This window comes from Dipodomys spectabilis, unplaced genomic scaffold (assembly GCF_019054845.1).
Source record: "Dipodomys spectabilis isolate Male_0828 unplaced genomic scaffold, ASM1905484v1 ptg000095l, whole genome shotgun sequence".
NCBI classification, from domain to species: domain Eukaryota; kingdom Metazoa; phylum Chordata; class Mammalia; order Rodentia; family Heteromyidae; genus Dipodomys; species Dipodomys spectabilis.
This window is the reverse complement of record NW_024870772.1, coordinates 14,573,581-14,596,090: the sequence shown is the minus strand read 5'-3', so window position 1 is coordinate 14,596,090 and position 22,510 is coordinate 14,573,581. Positions and strand designations below refer to the sequence as shown.

Sequence of the window (22,510 nt, the reverse complement as noted above, 5' to 3'; positions counted from 1 at the left end):
TAAACCCAAGATAACCTTGTAAAATAGGTAAAGAAGTAGGGAGTAAAGAGCAACACACCCTGGCCAATTGGAGGGGCAAATTTTGTGGGATAACCAAGAGTTGCAGAACAATGTCACTGGTAAAGAATTGGTACTGATTTTATCCTAGGTCACCCTGTGGAGAAATTTGGCATACACTTCAGGAGACTTCAGGTGTCTAACTGCATGGTTTATGGTATTTTTTTGTTTGTTTTTCCTTCCCATAATGGAACTCTCTATTCTCTGCCTTACAGATAAAGAAAATGAGCTGTGAGGTTTACCTGTATGTGTGTGTGTGTGGGGGGGGGGGGGCGGGGGCAGCGGGTTGTTTCTGCCTATGGCTTAATTAATTATAGCAGATAATATAAAAATTCTTTATTGTAGAAGGAATAGAGAAGAGTTTAATTTCATGGTAAAAACTGAGATTTGATTTTCCAAAGCTTCATATATGTAAATATATAGTATACCTATTTTTATATATACATGTACATATTTTTACAGTCTGATCAGGTTAGTTTCTCTAGCAAGTCTGCTCTGTCACTGCATCAGAAGGTCATCAAGGATCACATGGAAGTGAATGCGGAAGGCTGACTTCTGATAGAACTTAATTTTCAAATAACATGGGTCAGGAGTAAAACACTGTTACAAGTAATACTGGAATACTGTTAGCAATATTTCATCCATTTTTTAATCTTTCTGTAGAAATGTATTATATCTTATTTATTTTAGACAATTCCTAATTGAGTCAATATTTTTGTCTATAATTACAAAATAGATGAAAAAAATACTTCTTTTATCAGGAAATATTTTGGAATTAAAGTCTTCAAACAAAGTAAGCTGAGGTATTGAATTAGATATTAAGTGACACTAGTAAGCAGAGATATTTCATTTAAGCTGATGTTTAATAACAACATTACCATTAATTAAGGGCACTTTAATTTTCAAGTGTGATTACTTACTGAAAAATATTATTTGCATTGAATCACATATTTTAAATCCTATAGTTTTTATTTAAAGAATGCAATAGTCTAGTAACTAAATTTTGTAAATTAGTTTTCCTTTAAATGTTAGAGATCCTATTTATAATAGTAATTTCTAAGGATAATTCTTTGCAATTCTTTGGAAGTTTGCAGGTTTTTTTTTCAAATTACTATATTGTTTTGAAATAAGAAATCCAAATCTAATAGACAAACTATTTGGGCATGTAAATATCTATATTGTCTTAAAAAATTAAACTCCAAAAACTAGAAAGTTACCTGTGAAGCCCCAAATTGGGGAAATTGGAAAATCATTCCAAAGTATATCTTTACTAGCCATAATAAAACATACTGATTAATTAGTTGGTTATGGGAATTATTATTTATAACCATAAGGAATTAAAAGCTTAAAGTAGAAAGGTGATTCATCAGACCAATTCCCATTGAGTTTCCTCTGCCCCTTGTTTTATTTTTTAAATTATAAATTAGAATGAACCTGTAAAACTGATTGTTTGAAACTCTAATACAAAACTATGCTGGAAACTGGAGGGTTTATTTTCATTTATTTATTTTTTCAAAGTGCCATCAATTTTGAAGTGATAATTGACTTTATCTTTTGATTAATGAGTTTATAACTTGAAAACCAAGATTGGTTATCTATGTTCACTGAATGTCAGAGTATTATGAAAAATAAATCTAAACTGATAAAATGCAACAGATAGTCTATCATACATATATTTGGTTCACCTTAAAAGTCTTTTTGTCTGGACATTTTAGTAATGATTGGCTAAAAGCAACATCTTAAATTTCTTTTGCATTTATAAGGTAAGTTCTCAAAAATGCCTATTTTGACAATTTGTAAGAATATAAGGATGGTAAGTAGCAATACAGTTAAACTCATTCATTAAAGTATTTGATAGCAAGTATCCCAACTTTTATCAAACTAAAATCTAGTTGATATATTCACCATATCTGGATAATCTTACGTAAGATATAGAAATGAAGACTATGAAAGTCTTTGAAAATTTTTATTAGATTTGATAATATTATTTTTGTTTATACATAGCACTTTCTAAAATATGTATTCAAATCTGTGCACCAGTGGTTCAGGCTATAGTCCAAGCTATTGAGAAAGCTGAGATCTGAAGATTAGAATTCAAAGCCAGCCTGAGTAGGAGAGTTTGTGAGACTTTTTTATTTTCAATTAACCACTAAAAAACTAGAAGTGGAGCTGTGGTTCAAGTGGTATAGAGCTAACTTTGAGCAAAAAATAGGATTAGATACAATGCCCAGATTCCAGGACTGACCCCCAAAGAGGGGGAGGATTTTCAAGGCAACTTATATTAGTTTCTCTCATCAACTTATTTCTAGAAATATTAGAATGGTTCATTATTTTTGTGCATTGGTTCAGAGAGGAAGAGGGTAACTGCTTGCTAATTGCCATCTCCAGAAACATTTACTATTTTATAATGAATCTGGTGTATGACACAGAACTCTATGAAGGTCATTCGACAGAACTTGGGGAGGTGGAGAGGGAAAGAGATAGTAGGAAGAAAACAGAGGAGAGGGTAACAATGCTCAACTAGAAATGTACTCATTATCTTACTGATGTAACAGTAACCCCTCTGTACAGCATCTTTACAAGAAAATAAAATTAAAAAAGAAAAAATGTGATAATAATTCCATTACATCTTTTCCAACAATTGAGAAGAATGAGTAATACTAATTTGGAGATCCCAATAAAAGAGAGTGCATTCCATATTTTTCACTACATACTGTACATGATATAAAAAAACACATTTAGATTCAGTGCAATACACTTTAAAGCATGCCAATAATTGCTAACTGAATTAAGCTGAAAATTGGTTTCATTCTAAATCATTTAGTCTGTAAAAAAAATCTCTCCACTTATTCGAAAGTTTCTTAATATTAAAAAAAGCATAATTTAAAGAAAATACACCTACCCAAAGACTCAGTGTTCATAGTGGTAATAATAAACTTATTGTCACTAATTTATCCTTCTCCTTTTCTCTCTCTTCATTTGCTGAGATGTTTCAGAGTGGGAATGAATTTTAACTGACCACATATAACCTTTTAGTTCTTAACCCTGATGATACACCTGTGCAGAATCTAGTATTAGATATTATGTCTAGTGGAGGGGGTGAGGTGGGGGGTAATCCTTCAATACTTTTAGAGAGGGAAAGAGAGCATGAGGGGAAGAAAGTGGAGTCTCCAGAGACAAGAGTCTCACTAGGAAATTGCAAAAAGCAGAATTTAGCTTTGGACATCTTCTTCCATTGAGCCATAAAGGGAAGACTGATGTTGGTTAAAGCTGGACTGGAGAAGTTGAGTGCACAGAAGGAATGATGGAAGTAAAGTATTGGTATAATAGCACTAAAGAATGCTTTCTTTACTAAGACATATGCTGCTAGGACAATATTATTGCCAAGGAGCAAGTATATATTTCATTCTGTGACATCTGCATAGCTCCTTTGCTTACAGCTCTTCTTTAGATAGCATATGACACACATCTTGCCTTCAGATTATCTCAGTTTTCTTAGTTCTTATCAAAGATGATTTCCCCCAAGGTTTCTGTTAAATCAATCAATAACAATGATAAATATCCAACATTTGCAAGAAATTTTAATAGATAGCCAGCATTCAGCAGTAGTTTCAAAATCCTATTTTGCAAGGTATAGATTGTTCCTATCCTCCAAGTTTTAATTTAAAGGAATACTGGCTTTTGTTCAATGTGGTAAAAATATCTAATGTTTTTATTATGCCTTTTAGTAACAAAACACAAATGTCTACCACACCACACTTGTATAAAATGCATTATTTTGCAAACCACTGATAAATACAGTTATTGCCATGCTTCATACACTTTAAAATCTCCAAAACCATAGGTGCTGTCAGATAACTTTATAAGAAGTGCCTTGAAATGTCGCTGCCTACTTCAGCAGTGTAGAAAGTACCATCCCATATATTCTTTTGAAGGCAATACTATCAGAAGCAGTGTCGGTATGAAAAGGCTTCACATGAATTATTTGCCTCTTAACACTCCCTTGTGTTTAGTCTGCTGCAAAAAGAATGTTTGCTATCAATGTGGAAAGCAGTGCCTTTGAATTAAGGGAAAAGTTCAACTTGTTTTGTTTTCAAGCTCATAACATCAATGCCTGCAATCAACCTATGTACTCAATTCAAAGGGATTTTTTTTCTTAAAATTTCATTCCCTTATATCTGAACACTGAACATTCAAGTTTCCTTGGACCTATAATATGATTTAACACATACTTAGAGCCAATTACTTTTGAGACAAAATGGTTTTGTTTACTTCACTTCAACCCCAAATTAGTTTGTGGGATAAGCTGATCTCTTCATGATAATTTCAGAGTTAAACGACCCACTTTCATTTTTAGACATTATGGTCTCTTTGTCAATGAATTTCCAGTGGAAGCCTTCTTTATTTCCATATGCAACCAGATCTTTTTTTTGTATTTAACATATGCACAAAATGTCAGAGCTGTGTGATGTATCAAATTATTTCTTCCTTAGGACATTTTCTGATTGTCCTTTGAGTCTATAATGGATAGTGTGAGGAAACCTTGCCTACTGAAGTATCTAGATTATTGTTTGATATTAATTACTAAAGTGGAATAACCCTAATTACAGATCAAGTTCTCCTAATATTTGCTTAACTAGTGTGTATGGGGATAAAAACTAACTATGGAATCAAGCTTCTATTGCTCACATTATTCTTGTCTCTTCCTTTTGCAGGATGCAATTGAAGACTAGTATTCTGAGTGTTTTTTTTTCCTTAGAATTCATTAAAAATGACAGTCAAAATGATGAAATATTTTTCTTCCTTATCCTACACCTGTCTTATTGAAGTCCAAGAAATTTCCTCAAACTTCTCACTCATATCTAGTTATTGTAATTTCATAGCATAATCACATCCCACATAATATTCAAAAAATTAAAGAAGTTCTAATGGGAGTTGTGTGATTTAACTTAGAAATTTGCAAACCTCATCTCATGTAAGTCACATTTTAGATTGTATTATCAGTTTATCACCAACCTTGTAAAATTATTGTGGCAACAATATTGTTTTGTCTACAGACTATCACTACAAGCAGATCACTTTACATTGCATATCTTTTCAGTCTTTACAAAGGTCTGCTATTAAAGCACTTCCAAATGTAGAATCAATTTGACAATTTCCCTTAATGGAAAAAATAATTATAATTTTCATATCAATCATTTCATACGATATCAATGAAGATGGAACATGGTTTACCATCATTCCTCCATGTTTGTTTCTGCTTTAAGAAGATAGCTTCTAGCCACATGCCGATGTCTCTTGCCTGTAATCCTAGCTACTCAGGAGGCTGAGATCTGAGGATCGAGGTTCAAAGCCAGCCCGAGCAGGAAAGTCCATGAGACTCTTACCTCCAATTAACCACTAGAAAACTGGAAGTGGTTCTGTGGCACAAGCAGTAGAGCACTCGTCTTGAGCTGAAGAGCTAAGGGACAGTGCTCAAACCCCAGACCTACCAAAAAAAAAAAAAAAGAATATAGCTTCTGCTGAGTTGATGACCGTCACAAATCTTCACTTTAAAAACTCATTTTGTGGCTGAAGAACAAGAAATTCACACAAGAAAAAATATTTCCCCCCTGTATAACTAAATTAGCTAATAAAAGTAATCTCTGAAAGAAATGAAATTCAGGTTAAGTAATTAATAGTTAAGGTGACTCCTTACTACATTGCTCAAGTTACCTGGCTACCTAATGTGGTTAAAAAGATTTTTATATACCAAATTCATGTATATTCTGTCCAAATGAATATGGGCTTTCTACCTAAGTTTAGAAAGTTGGCTCATTAACTTGTCAAAAGACAAGTTTGAAATACTCTTTACTGAGAAGGTTTAATAAAAGAATGTGTACCTTTGTAACTATTTTATTGAAGGTAGGAAAGAATCCAGCATGCATGGGATACAGATGATCATAGTAGATAGATCTTGGGTAATATTATTTCTTCTTTAAAATTAATATACAGTAAGATGATCCTTGAAAATTATGCTCTTATGAATTTTTATATGTAGTTTCATGAGAAAAGCAAGGCACTAAACAGTTCTTTCCATGAAGAGTTTCCTTAGACAAAGGAATGGTCAGTATTCCTCACCTTTAGCCCCTGGGAACCACTGATTCATTATTTGTTATAATACATTTTAGAAATCTTATAAACTGAATTATATAGTATGCATTTGGTGGGAAGTTGCTTTAGTCCATCAACATACCACTTTTGAGATTCACCAAGGTTATTGAAACAATTTAAACTTTTTTTCTAAATAGTGTCTTATTTCATGTATGTATGGTGGTTTATTTATCTGTTGAAAGATAACTGGCTTATTCCAATTATTGGCAAGGAAAGCTCCTGTAAGTATTCACACACAAATTTTCTTGTGAGAATAATCTCTTTGGAGTAAGTTCCTGGAAGTGGAAATTTTGAGTAATATAATACATTTACATTTGACTTTATAAGAATCTTCCAAGTTGGATAACAGGGACTTGTGACTGTAATCCTAGCTACTAAAGAGGATGAGATCCAGAGGATTTGATTTGATACCAACACAGGCAGACAAGTCCACTTGATTTTATCTCCATAATTACTAGCAAAATGTCAGGCTGCAAGCCTGTCTTAAGTGAGAGAGTACCAGCTGAGCAACTGTGAAGCCTTGAGTTCAAACTCCAGTACTGGCATAATAATAACAGCAATAAGAATAGTAACTTTAAAAATCTAAATTATTTCTCAATGAAACTGTACAATTATATATTCTTTCCTAAATTTATGAAGTTTATTGTTCCTAATTCTTTTCAGCATTATTAACTTTTAAATTTCATTAAAGCAAATGAAAATATAACATTATATTATAATTGTAATTTATATTTCACCAGTTACTAATTCTAGTGAATGAATTTTTTTACATGCTCATTTGCCACCAGTATAGTATACATGGTGATTAGACTCTTTAAGTGTTTCCTGATTTTGTACTGTTTAGTTTTCATACTTCTCCATACATTTGTAAACAGTATTGTTGAGATTATTAAGTATTCAACAGCCTACTTTTAAATAACATTAGCAGTATCTTTTGCCAAATCATCATGGAGTCCAATTTTCTTTTTAACTCCTCTCTGGATCATACTTTTAGGTCAAGTCTAAGAACTCAGATGCCTAAGATCACTTGATGAAGATTTTCTACTAGTTTTATTTCTATAATGCTTGATAATTTACACTTAGGTCTATGATCTTTGTTTACGTGAATATGTGGGTACATGTATGGTATAAAGTGTGAAATGTAAGTCATGGTTTGCTGATGATTGTCTGTGGAACTGTGTCTGCACTTTTTTCAAAATCATTGGCCATTTGTGTCTGTCCATTCTGGACAGCCTCTTCTGTTAGAATCAATTATGTGTCCATCCTTTGGCAATTTTGTGTAGTCTTAATTAGTGTAGTTTCAGTATAAATGTTTTTTTTGTTTGATTTTGTTTATTTTTGTTTGCTTATTTGTTTTTTGGGGGGTCGTGGCCTTGAACTCTGGGCCTGGACCCTATCCCTCAGCTCTTCAGCTCAAGGCTAGTGCTCTACCACTTGAGCGACAGTGCCACTTCCGGTTTTCTGGTGGTTTATTGGAAACTAGAGTCTCCTGGTCTTTCCTAACCCAGCTGGCTTTGAAAGGCAATCCTCTGATTTCAGCCTCCTGAGTAGCTAGGCTTACAGGCATGAGACACCAGCACCTGGCTTCAATATAAATCTTAAAATAGACTAGCATCATTTCTTCATGTCAATTCTTCTTTTTAAAAGTTGTTTGGCTGCTAAGGCACATTTGAATTTCCCTATGAATTTAAGGTGGAATTACATGTACCAAAAAAAGTGGACTAGGTCATTTGAGATTATTTAGGGGAACATTGATATCTTTACTATGTTCAATATTCTGATCCATAAGTCCTAACTAGCTTTCCACTTATTTAGATCTCTTTGATTTATAGAAACGTTCAATTTCATTATATAGATCCTATACAGATATTGGATATACATTTTTCACTGTTTGGTTTTTATAGAGTTGTTATATTATTTTAAAATTTAGGTTTCAAATAGCTTATCCTTAGAAAAAGGGTTGATTTGTGTTTGACATGCTTAAATAAAGAATCCTTGGTTAATTCATTTATTAATTCTAGAAATATTTGCTTGTATGCTCTTCATTATTTACCACTTAACCAATAATATATTCTAAAAGTCACAGACAACAAAATGATATTGCCTATGAACATCCTTATCCTTTTCAATGTGTGTGAAAATTTATTCTTTTTTTTTTTTTTTGTCTGGTCATGGGGCCTGAACTGGGCCTGGGCACTGTCCCTCAGCTCTTTAGCTCAAGGCTAGCACTCTACCACTTGAACCACAGTGCCACTTCTGGCATTTTTCTTTTTTTTTGCTTATGTGGTGCTGAGGAATTGAACCCAGAGCCTCATGCATGCAAGGCAAGTGCTCTACCAACTGAGCCACCTTCCCAGCCCTTATTCATTTTTTGTTTTTTTTTTGTTTGTTTTTTGGTCCAGTTGTGGGGCCTGAACTCTGGGCCTGGGCGCTGTCTCTCAGCTCTTCAGCTCAAGGCTAGCACTCTACCACTTGAGCCACAGTGCCACTTCCGGCTTTTTTCTTTTTGCTCATGTGGTGCTGAGGAATTGAACCCAGGGCCTCCTGCATGCAAGGCAAGCGCTTTACCATGAGCCACCTTCCCAGCCCAGTTTCATTCTTGAAAATTGTAGGCATTTCAGTACAATGATGAATTGAAGTGAAAAGAGTAGACCTCTTTCCTAGGGGAAAATCTCAGAACTTCATCATTAAATAAAATGCAAGCTAGATCTTTTTTTTATGTATAGATTCTCTTTAAAGAAACTTTCTTCCTTTCCTCTTTTGCTGATTTTTTTTATCATTAATAGATATCAAATTCTGTCAAAAGCTTGATATATTTTAAGTGTCTATTTTTAATATTTTAATCATTAAAAAATTATTTTTGCTCTCTTTTGCTATGTTCCTTTCTGACCAACTTCTTAAGGTACATATGGGTAACCATATAAAATCAATCTTCTTTTAAAAGTAAGGGACTCTGATTTCAGGCAATATGATTCAGTTTTATTGTCCAATTTCTTTTACCTTTCTGAAATGCTTTAACCTTTCAGGATGCTTGGCATACCTTAGGAATATTTATTTATTTAACTTAGTTCTTACTCATTTTTGAAGCAGTGTTCTACCCTTTAGCACAGTCTGGTCTGGAACTCCCTATGTAGCCCAGGCTGACACTGAGCTCACAACCCTTCTTCCTCAGCCTCTGCAATGCTGGAATTTCAGGCATGTGCCATCTTTTCAATTCAAACAGTTTCTTGCTGGTTACTGCTGATAAAACTTCTGATTTGCATATCATTTATAAAAGTACCATAATTTTCTTGAGTACTAGCAAAGAAACAAATAATGGCAAATAATCTAGAAACAGTCACATCCAATGAAACTGTCACCTCCTTCAGACCATATTTAGCTAAAGTTTTTACTTCAGCTAATTTTTTTTAACTAAAGCTTTTTTAAAATATCTGCTTGAAAATATTTGTGTGTCTACTCATCAACTTAAGGTGCACATTTATATTGATTAGTTATATGCTCTTGATAAAATATTTAAAATCATTGTGTTCAGGCTTAAATTGAGAAGGAAACAACTCAGTGATTAGTTTTTCTGGAAAAAGACGCTTTCAAGGCTTATTAATAGATACATGAAAATATTCTGCTGAGACCTAAATAGTTAAATGGTGTGATCTCATATTTTACTTTTCTCCAACACTTAAGATTCAAGGATCATAACTGTGTAAGCTAACACTAAAATTTTAAAGTGCTATAAAATAATTTAAATTTCATTTTTTAAATTAAGTTATTCTGGGATACATAAGTTTTCTTCATTCACATTATTGTTTTTATGCAAATAATGTTACTTTATATTCAGCTTATTTTAAATGATTTTACCGACTCCCTTGAAGCCTTGATAATGAAAACAATACTCTATATTTAACCAATGTTTTTTTTAAAGTTGTGAATTAGTTGTAATTTTGTTTTAGGCTCAATTGGGATATATTATTATGCTAACTTTGTAGACACAGACTCTCTCACACTTCTATCCACTCTATTCTCTGAGTCCAGGCATCATTACAAACTTCTGATACTGTTATAGACAAACATGTTAAGTTAAAATTATCTATTGTGAATCTATGATCATAAACAAAATCTTTTATCTTCTACATTTCTTTTCACTTTCCTTTGTCCTGTTTCTTTCTCCTTCATCTTTTTGTTTCTATCTACTTTTCCTATTGGCTCTTGTTTTTCTCTCTGCTTTTTTCCCTTTTCCTTTTCTTCCTAAATCACTCATTCTCTTCCTTCTTTTTGTTTTATCATTAAAACTGCATTTTATAGCTTGATATTGCTCATTGCCTGATACATTCATATTTATGAACATATATACACATAATCTAGCTTTTTCACTCATTGGGAAGTATATTTTCTTGTTTATATTTTATCAGATATTTGAGAATATGCAAACATTTTTAAAGACTGTCCTTCACAGAACAAGAGAACTTTCTCAAGTCTTTCTCCCTCTGTCTGACTGGATAGGGATTCATATCCTATGAGATTCTACTTAATTAAAACAATTTTATAAAACCACTAGACTAATTATAATAGTACCTATATTTCTATTTAAGCCTCTAGTTTCTCTTTACAGTTTAAAATACCCTTCTGTTTTCTTGCAGTATTCTAAAACATTCAGGTTTAGCTTTTAACTGATAGAGATAAGGGCTTGGACATGTGTTTTTGATCAACTCCAACTGTATTAGAGTTTGTAATAAATCATATTTTAATTGGCAACATTTCTTTGCAAACAGTTTTGCCACTTCTATTGGTTAACACTGATAATTTTAGTAGAAGGAAAAGTTATTCTTACAGGTAAAGAGTTTTTTTTTTCATTATGGAAACCAAAATTAAGATACTTCACAGAATCTAAGAACTAGTACCTGTTAGTGAGAAATGCCTCTTGCCAACTATTAGTGAAAGACGGTGAGACATGAGAAATGAATCTACCTTGTTCACATTCTTCTTGCATGCCATTTGAGAAAGGTTATTTGGTTTAAAAAGTAAAAAGCTTACTGAGAAGAAATTGGAGAAGGATTTCCCTGTTGCCAAACTTCATGTGGGCAATTAAACTTATACAATATTTTAAGTAATTTGTCTTCACATATTTTCCCAGTAGTAATTCACAAAGCCAAATAAGTTGAATGACTGCAGTAAAATGAAAGAAAAAAAAAGAGTCCTCTTATGTTAAGTTAGCCTTATTTGCAAAGAAAGGACTTATTGCCCCCTAAGACACCTTACCTTGGGCCCTCTGCGCATGGATGGCCTTCCCTCTGTGTCATGGATACTTGTGTGTTGGATGGTCTTGTACTAACCCCTTAACTGCTCCTGAGCATAATGGGGCGATATGAAGTGACGCAGAAAACAGGAGCAGCATTGTCACCCAGTCAGCTGCAAGAAGAAGTAACGTGTATGAATGTACAGTATAGGGAGATCTATGAAAGATCCAGTCTCTTTCTCCCAAAAGACTCTGTTCCATGATACAAGGAGAATTCAGTTCTATTTGGCAGACCTCCAGGCTAGTTGGGAAGCAGTAACAACAACCACAAAAGAAGATTGGTTTCTTAATATCTTTACTTTCCATGTTTTAAGTGATTTTTTTTCTTTTTTTTCTATTTTATTTGATTATAACCAAGAAGTAGTACCCATTTCCATTGGATTGTTTGTATAGAATTCCCATAATTGGATTGTAGGAGAGGAAGAGTTAGAGATGAGATACACCGTATGTGACACATTTAGATCCATTCCTGACAAAATTTGAAGGAAAGAACCTTTTGCCTTTTTATTGGGGAGTGGATGACTTGAAGTGATATCCCATCAAGAAAGGCATAGAATCTTGGAGATGATGTGATTATGCTTAAAAATGAGTATTATTAAATAATTCACACTTTTAATTTGGAGAAATTAGGTTATTTCCCCACTCCTCCCACAAATATTCTATCTTAATCTCTACATGATGAAGCAACACAGTGTTATCTGTCCTGGTACTAACGGAGAATGCCAGTTATGACAGGCTCATTGTTTACTTTAACAGGTAATTTGTGGACCGGAATCATTTAATTGTTCTGAGTACATAATTACATGTCAGCAATTTCCAATTTAATTAAAATGAACAAATCTGAAGATTAAGGGAATTTTTGAATTATTAATCATTTTTCCACTAGGAAATCTTGTTGCTCTGCAGGAGATTTGTCCAGTGTACAACTATACGTATTTTTTTCCTTCTCTTTCACAGACAGACAATTTTCCCGCAGAGCCCAATTACATGGGCAGCAGGCAGCAGTTTGTTCAAAGGTAAGGCCTATTAAATAACTTTCTCAGCTTCTTCATTTGCATTCGTGTCAAAATTGCTTTGCAAGAGACTACACTTCAGATTTAAACTGGTAGAGACAACACTCTCTCTTCTTTTTCTTTATATGTATTTCAGTAGCTCCACGTTTAAGGACCCAGAGAGAGCCAGCCTGAGAGACAGTGGGCACGGGGACAGTGATCAGGCTGACAGTGACCAAGACACTAACAAAGGCTCCTGCTGTGACATGTCTGTTAGGGAGGCACTCAAGATGAAAACTACTTCAACTAAAAACCAACCACTTGAACAAGGTGAGTGAAGTCTTCCAATGCTTACAAAGTGTAAAGTTTAAGCAATCAGTCTCAACCTATTAGTTCTAGAGTTGAAGTCTATCACGGTGGATCTGAACATTGATAATTCAGCAAGGAACCTGAAAAATCCCACAACTACCCTAGATAAAAAGTAATTATTAAATATCATGATCACAACTGAAAACAGGAAAGCCAAGAGAGAGCAGCCTTCAATCTTCTTTAAAGAAGAAGTTGACTACAGTAACTAGACTGCTTCTTTTGTGGCTATTTCCTAACCATTCTTATTTTAGACTTTACTGACAGGGAAATATTGGCATGTATTAGCTAGATTTGGACATTGTGATTTGCTAGTTTATATTATATTAGTGAACTCAATTTTTATATAAAATGGAAACTTGATTGGGATTATTTTATATTTATTGCCAATGTCAATTCATCTTTTGTTACCTTCAAATGGCTTTTCAAAAGTCTAATAATAGCTTGGCCACACTTTTGGCTTTTTGTTTTAATTTACACATATTTAAATTAAAGATGTAGATACCAGATGAATATAAACTTATACTGATAGACATAATGAAATAATGACATTGTTTTTTTCTGAGAACTTATTGCTATATTGTATTTTTTTATAATGCATTTGATGTTTCCAGCACCATGAAACTATTTGGGAATTATTCTTTCAAGGTAATTAAGATGCTCTTAAATATAAGACAAGCTATGAATAGTTTTTTTAATATTCTATTGTAAACAGTGAAAACATTTGTTGCAAATCAGATGTGAGAGTTACAAGTTAGATTACCTGATAGACTTCAAAATATTAATAGAATATATATTTAATATTATTTTTTTAAAATTAGAAACTACATTTAAATACTGTGACCATGGCTTGTAGGTCAAGTATTGATTGATGAATCCTACAATTCAAATTTCTATTAAGAATGCAATCTGTAGTCCCATGGATAAAGCATTGTGTATAGAATTTTTAATTTTCTAATCACATCATAATTTCAATACAAATATATTAATATGTTTCATATATTTACTTACATATATTCAAAACAGTAATAAATGACACATTGAGTATTTGTGCATATATTAATATGTATGTACTAAGTTTAATTTTGCTGGATTTATTTTTAGAATGAATCCTATAAAAGCTTATTTAAATAATACATATTTAGACTATTGACTTCTTTTGTAATCTTTTGCCATACAATCTTCTAAGAAATGCTATAATACTATCTGAAATTTTATTTTTACTGCAACCAATTAGAATATTTGTCTAATATACACAATTCCTATCAACTCTGGCATTCTTATATGAAAGGAGTTATATGATGATGATGGCTGGTGACTTTGTGTGTTTATAATATAAAAAATTAGGCACATATTAGATGATAGTTGTTGGGTATTGATATATGAATATACATTATGAAGTTGAGCATGATTTATAAAGTGATTCATTAAGTAGTATTCATAATAGTATTATAATGCTACTATTCATCAAGGGTAAATAGTTTACCAATATTATCACATCACTGGAATTTAGATAATAAGAGAATCAGTTCAAAAAAGCCTAAAAACTTACTGTTCACATTAACACTGATTCCTTATCATCTGTGAAAACTAATCCATGTATTTTATTGGCATATATTTAATGAAAAAGAGATGTCACCTTTATTATTTCTCTAAATGTAAGTTACAATAAAAAGCTATTTTATCAGTTTTACATCAAAAATTAACATCTTAAGAATATAATTTTTATTTTTATGGGAAAACTAAAATTGACATATACTTTAGTTAATATTACCTATGAAGGGCTGGGAGGGTGGGTCAGTGGTAGAGTGCTTGCCTTGCATGCATGAGGCCCTGGGTTTGATTCCTCAGTTCCACATAAGCAGCAAATAAGCCCGAAGTGGCACTGTGGCTCTAGCCTTGAGCTGAAGATCTGGGGGACAGTGCCCAGGCCCAGAGTTCAGGCCACAAGTCTGGACCCCCCCAAAAATATTACCTATGAAATAATTACTAATATTAACAATGAGAATGCCAATAGAAATGTCTCAGAAAGAGTTTTGATATTTTCCTACTAATAAATACAAGGGATAATTATTAATCTGAAGGTTACACATAGGTCATATATGCATTAGCTAAGAGAAAAACTGATTTCTAATTTAAAACATAATTTTTAAAGTTAGTTATAATGTTTCCTTAACTTACAAACTTAATTTACTCATTCTACTTTACCTTCTATACTCATTTATTACATCAACAAATATTGAGTATAGAAGGTACAGTAGAAATTTTTAAGAATGTCAAAAATGAAATGAATCCTGCCTTTAAATATTTAATCTTACATGACAAATAGGGTTAGAAGAGCTCTCTGTGTTTCTCTGTTTCTGATTTTCTGTCTCTTTTTCTTTATCCTCTCTCTCTTATCTCTCTCTAGACACACACACACACACACACACACACACACACACACACACACACACACCTACATGAAATATACATCTCTCACCATATCTGTCTCCCCATCTATCTATCTGGTTATTTCTTTTCAACATCTATTATCTATAGTATCTCTCTTATAGTCTCTTATTTATCTATGCTCTCTGTCTACCTAATGACATTCAGAGAGGAGGATTAGAACTCAATGAGCTCTTGCTCCTTACCATGAACAGTGAAATTGCATCCCAGAATTAGCTATTTAACCTGAAATGTCTAAACATATGACAATGTAGAGCTCAAGGATATTTGCTAGCCTGTATAGCAAATTTTAGCTTAATTCTTGGTCTTGCTATAAGACCTCCCATTCTAACAATCTACATGTGTGGTCTTGAGTTTAAATCCCACTACTGGTCAAAAAGAAAGAAAGAAAGACAAAAAACCCAAAACCCACCACCAAAAACAATAACTTCAGTTAAAATATGAAAACAATGAGGAAAAAAATTAAAATATTTCATACCCACTGATTGACCAACTCACAATTCATTGTACATTGCTCAGTACTTAAAACATACTTTCAATTTAATTTAACTTTAATATTTACAGTATTGTCCTACTCATACCTAAGAGATTTGAGTACTGTGTATGTGTTTGTGTGTGTGTCTGTAGGGGTCTGTGTCTGGTGTGTGTGCAGGTGTACATGTGTGTGTGCACACCAGTCATAAATCTTGAACTCAGGGCCTGGTTGCTGTCACTGAGCATTTTTGTTCAAGGCTACCACTCTACCACTTGACCTCCAGCTCCATTTCCAGCTTTTTATTAGTTAATTGGAGATAAGAGTCTCACTGTCTTTCCTGCCTGGGATGGCTTTGAACCATATCCTCAGATGTCAGCCTTCTGAATAGGTAGGATTGCAGGGGTGAACCACCAGCACTATGCTTGAGTGTTTTTTTTAAATAATATTAAGCAGTATTTACTAATGAAGGCAGTATTTGAAATAAGAAAGAAGACAAAAACACAGAAACAAAGCAGCAACACCAACAAAAACCTTTATTTAGAGGCTGCCCTGTCAGTCAGTAGTTTATATTATTCATATGAGTATTACCCTGAAATAAGTTAAAAATGTTGAATTATGGCCAGTGTTGTCTTAGTGAACTTCTTCTCTTCGTTTATTTGAAAGCTTCATGACCGACAAGGCTTCACATAATTCAATGCATATGTCTTCCTTTTTTAATTGTATTTTTATTATCTAAGTAAGTGTACAAAGGTGTTAGCATTTAACTACTAGGTTTAATAGAAAAATGCATTTTGATTGATGTCAACCCTTTCATCATTCCTCCCATCCCTGACAACCCCAGTCATCCTCTTAATTTTCTTAATTTTATAGGGTATGCATTGAATATTATGATTATATTTTCTTCCTCCTTCCTCTCTTCCTTAGTATACCCCCGTACATACCTTTCAAGTGCCAGTTTTCTGGTATTCACTTATCTTTCTTTACTGATGACAGATGTTGACATCTATGTGAGTAATTATTTCATGCAGCCTTCAAATATTAAATAATCATTTTAGTATTTAATATTTTCAAAGACTGCTAAAAGAAAATAGACAAAAAAATATATTGTGAGAAAGAACCTAAGAGCTAAATAAAAGGAATCCTGTTGCTTTACTGTGTCACTTACTAAAAGCTGAATACTTTATTGTATCATTTTCAATAGGAAAATCAAGCAGAATATTATATTTCATATAGTTTTGTGTTATTTTATTTGGAGTTGTTCCTATTGCAATAATCTCAACTTAAAAAATAAGATTTTCTTTCACAATTAAAATATTTGAACTTTTTATAAAAGAAAAACAATTCCAAATAATTTGTGCCTTTGTGAGTGTTATAATTCCTTTAGAGATGACATTGGGCTTTAGAGAATTTATTTTATTAGTTCAAATGTTATTTTGTCTCTCCTCTTTGCTAGAGTTAATTCTTTCCTATTCCTGATTTTTGTTACTGTTAGCTAAAGATTTTCAAATGCATAGCACTAGAATGTATTGTCTATTATTTTAGCAAAAAATATTTGATTCAGCAAGTAATTGGAGGTGGGAAGAACTGCAGTGCAGATAAGAGCTTTAAGGTTTGATGTTAATAAAGCCTCAAGTAGAAAGAAGTGGTTTTAATCTGTTTTACCATGCTCAAATTAATTTTCAAAGAATGTACTTAGTTCTTCAATGTGAATGCATCGTTGTGCCCAGTTTAAGGAAAGTAGATTTTTCTTCATGTTTTCTTTTGTCAAATATAGAAATGTAGAATAGATGGATGGGTGGATAGATGGATGGATAGATGTATAGATATAACAACACAAAAAACAAATCAAAATGAATGTGCTCTTATTTTACTTTTACATTTTAGGATAAGAAAATTGACTTTCAAAGTAAAATAAACGCAATACAATACACATAATGTTATTTCCTTCTTTTCATTAAATAGTGGTGTAAAGGAGTTTCAACATGTTAGTTTGTGAATACATCTTTATCAATGACACCATTTCACCATTCTCCTTCATCTCTCCCAGCCCTTCATAGGCCCTCAGTTCATTTAGTTCTATTTTCAGTTTTTTTACGCTGAATATTATGACTGCATTTGCCCACCGTTCTTCTCTTCATTTGTGTACCATAAGGCTATTTTTAATTATAAACAGAAAATTATAATTTTATAAAGAACAACACTTTCAAGGTTTTTGAAGATACTTTTTTTTATTTTTGTTTGTTTGTTTGTTTATACTGAGGCTTGAGTTCAAAGCTTTAGAGTCTAGCTTAGCTTTGTCACTCAGGCCGACCTCTATCCCTTCTGCCTTGCATCAATGTTGAGCTTTTTGCTGGTTAACTGCACATTTGTCTGCATGGGCTGATTCTGCACATAGATCCTAAGTTCTCAGTTTCCTCAGTTTCTAGGATAACAGGTATGAGCCCCTTGGCTCTACCTTAATTTTTATGCATCAAAATATTGTTCACCATTTTACTTCTTTCAAGAAGTACTTTATCTTTGAATTGCTAACCACCTGAAGCCCTGTAAATGATTGTTAGTAGTAATTTTTTTCATTCTGAAAGATTTAATAAACATTTCCTAAAAGTCAGTACTCTCCCTTGATTTCGAAGTAATAAATGTGCATTTGCATAAATGTTTGCTAGTAATTTCTATGCACTCCAGGTAACAGTTCTCAATTTTCCAAGAATAACCAGTCCTTCTAATATTTGATAATTGACAGAAAGAAAGTCCTTAAAGCCTGCAGCTAGTTGAATAGAACTGCGCATTGTGATATGTTGACAATTTGTACCAAGGTTGTCAGCAATACACCACCAACTAAAGGCCTATGCAGCAGTCAATTTCAATCCTTTCTGCTGTGACTATGTTTTAGAACATTTGGCTCTGTAGAATCTGTTTCATTGAAGTTGTTTCTAATATCCCATTGTATTTAATTACCTCATGATATCTATTGTTCTTTTCAACTTTATGGGCTCACTTATCCTTTCTTTACGGTTAGAAATTATGACTTTTTATATTATTTTATGGATGGAAAACATTTCAAAATGAGAATCCTTTATTAAATATAACGTTCAAAAGACCCATGAAAAATTGGGAGTGGTAGAAATACCAAATAATGCAGATTTGTATAATTAATTCCACTTTTACAACTAAATAACAACCTCAAGAATTACCTTTTTTGCACAACTGCAAGGAAGATCATAGTGGAGTAAAGGCTCTTGCCCACTGGGCAAGTATCAACCAGAAGTTAGATGTTGGGAGAAGGTTATAAGAGGCTGAACGCCTTCTTGCCTGAGTTTTCAGTTTTCTCTAAATAGTAGTCAGGATGGTACTTTTGCGTGCTCAAGTTCTGTGTTTGCATTCTGTGTTCTGTTCTATATAATAGTTCCTGAAGTTCTGTCTTCTATGTTAGCCATTCTTTTCTTCAGACCTTTCCATTTTCTATATCCTGCAAATCCACTCCTAGGTAAACAGAATAAAGAGACAATGACAGCTTTTGTCCTCTTAGCAGACATCTGCCAATCATTGATACTAAATTTAGTGCTGACATAAATTCATTAGCAGTAAATTTACCATAGAAATGAAAAGAAATAGTATTGTCACATATGAAAAATGAGAAGGAACTATGAAAAGTTTAATATCAGGAAAATTGTACAGATATTTAAAGGCAAGCCTACTTCATAATTCACATAAGTTGCATTTAAGAAATTGTTATTTTTGTTTTGCTAGAACTTATTATTTGCATACTCTAAAATTTTGTTAGATACCACTTATCTAATAATATCTCAATGTCAATATTTCCACATTCCTGTGTTGTTCTTTGGGAATTTCACTATTTCCCTGACATCATGTTTTTTTTGGATAAAGTATTCACTAAATTGACAACAACTTCAGTTTATTTTTGCTTTTTAAACTATAGCCTCATAGTTCATGTAACTTTATAAGTTTCAATGACATATCTTGTTCTCATGTGCAAACATCTGTTTTTAAAATCCAGCATCTGGCATCATGAAAATAGAGGTCTTACCACTCTCACTTTTGTTGCTCATTATAAAATCTCTTGGTAAGTGTTGAATGATTTACATGTAGATTCCATGTAATTTTGAGAATCTATTCCTTTAAATAATAGCACAGCAAAGAATTTTGTTAAACATTTTGATTACATATATGGGAAAAATATTTTCCATAGTCTCAAAAGCCTCCTCTGCCTTGCAATACTTTTACTGGTTAAATATCCCAGTGAAACAAGAGAATTATACATTTTGTAGTATTAAATACTGACAATTTTTGAGAATAAAGTATCCTTTACTAACATTTCATACTCTTAGGAAATTAGAAGTGTGCCAATAAACTATAAAAGTTCAGTGTAATTCTTGCCTCATCTGTTAATTAAGAAATGTAAAAAAATAATTTTATTACTTGAGTAGATCTAAAGTGCACCCCAGATACTTTCTGTTGTTTTATTTCAATAGTATATGCTAATATTACAAGTCTTCTATTTTTAAAGATATATTTCACAATACAGGGTAAAAAGGAAAGTTTAAACAATAATTCCTCTATTTTATAGGTAGGAATAGTGATTCTGTAGCTTTCATCTTGGTGTCGGGGTAAGACATATTCCCAGAGTATAATTCTTTAGTTGAGTTCTTTTATTATACCACCGCTTTCCTATAACACACAGTTGAGAGTTTAATGTTTCCAAAAGGCACACTTTATTTCTTTATAACCCTAAAGACCTAAGGTTCCGCATTTGAGAGGTGGATTCCTGATTCTATAAGGTACAAAGATGTTCCCAAAGGACTACGAAATATATCACCTAGATGTAGCCATCATCTTTATTATATAAATTATCACTAAGCATTAAGATTGCATGTATTGCTTCAGTCTGTGCACAGTATCTATATGTAAGTGTTGGTTGCTGACACTTTAGAGCCCTAATTCATGGTGGCTGCAGGAGAGATTTTTCTTGTATTCATTTGTTCACTCACACATTCTTTTTTTTAGGGGGGGGTCCAGTCGTGGGGTCTGAACTCTGGGCCTGGTCGTTATCCCTCAGCTCTTCAGCTTAAGGTTAGGGCTCTACCACTTGAGTCACAGCACTACTTTCAGCTTTTTTTTTAAATTTTTTTTTTGGGTCCAGTCGTGGGGCCTGAACTCTGGGCCTGGGCACTGTCCCTCAGTTCTTCAGCTCAAGGCTAGTGCTCTACCACTTGAGCCACAGCACCACTTCCGGCTTTTTTCTTTTTGCTTATGTGGTGCTGAGGCCTCAGGCATGCAAGGAAAGCTCTCTTCCACTGAGCCACCTTCCCAGCCCTCTTTCTTTTATAAATGATAACTGTCCCAATGGAAAGAACGATGAACTTAGGCACTGAATGGGTCCACCAGAAACTCCCATTGTAGTTGAAAAGAAATTGGCATAAATTATGAGGTTAATGCAGCAAAACAAATTCCACACAAATAGTAGAGTGATGAAAATTAAAACTTAGGACAGATTTAAGAGATTGGAGAGTTCTGGAATGGGAGACAGATGAGCTGAACCTTCTGTGCACTTGGCAAAAGGAAAGTAGAGAAGGAAGGTTGACAGGACACTCTTAGAAGCACAGATGAAGTCAGCAATGTGTGGCAAGTTACTGTAAGGAGCAGATGAGAAGCGGTGTGGGAGACTAAGGATGGCAGATGTGAGATTGGGGAGGTGGCTCCAAGCCCAGTGATGCAAAGCCTGCTGGAGAGTCACTGAAAGTGTATGGTTAAGGTAGTTCAAATGTTCATAAAGAGAAATTTTTTTCTAACAATGACTATGTAGACAGAGATACAATTAGAAAGCTTGGGGAATAATCCTAGGCAGGAGAAAATGAAGTCCATGGAAATAAAGTGACCAAAGGAATGACCAAAGGAAAAGACTAAAAAAAAAAAAGTCATGAACTATGCATATTGTTTCAATGATCATAGCTTGCATAGTATTTACTTTAAAACTAATTTTCAGTTAAAGAATTCTAAAGTGAAAATAGGACTTGATGTTGAAATCAATGAATACTACTTGACTTAAGATTTTAATTACATATATGCATAGATATAAGTATATACCTTATACATATATGTATATATATATATATAAAGCTACAATTAAAAGTTATAATTTGTGAACATGTATGTGGTAACTTTCTCTAAATGACCATTGGTTTTTTAATACTGCAAATGACAAAGTGATGGATCAAGTGAAACTTTACAATTCAGAGATGCTAATAAAATAAGAACAAAACAACTTCAGATTTGTGACAGAACCTTCAGAAAACTGAGGTAGTTTTCAAAACTGACTTCTTGTGAGTATGATTTCTGTTATGGAGAAGAAAATGGTTCAATTTACTAATTGGTGAGAACAGCATTAAGATACTACAGGGAATATTTATTTAAACATTCTCATTTAGAAATGTCTGTGGCATCCAGAAAGAAGCATCAGAAAAGGCAAATGGCAGTACACTTTGGCATTGAGAGAGTTCAAGACACATACATCTGGAAGTCATTGGCATTGGATTATGCTTGAATCAAATTTTTAGAAAGAGTATTGACAGAAAAGAAAAGAAATAAGGACCCAGACAGATTCCTAACAGAACACAACATTTCAACCTACCAAGTTGAGTTTCTTCTATGTGAATTTAACATCCAGGAAACTTTAGATAATGTCTAGAGTTTTCAGATTTCATTTTCAGC

At 33.0% G+C, this 22,510-nt stretch overlaps 1 protein-coding gene across 2 annotated transcripts in view; it reads left to right on the top strand.

The window, feature by feature from the left end:
• The window catches only part of Pcdh17 (protocadherin 17), a 95,850-nt gene that overhangs the window by 20,887 nt on the left and 52,453 nt on the right, over positions 1-22,510 (top strand). For both annotated transcript variants that reach the window (XM_042685747.1, XM_042685748.1), the window contains 2 exons: positions 12,458-12,516; positions 12,650-12,822. In XM_042685747.1, coding sequence (XP_042541681.1) covers positions 12,458-12,516; positions 12,650-12,822 — 232 coding nt within the window. The remainder of the gene's footprint in view (positions 1-12,457; positions 12,517-12,649; positions 12,823-22,510) is intronic.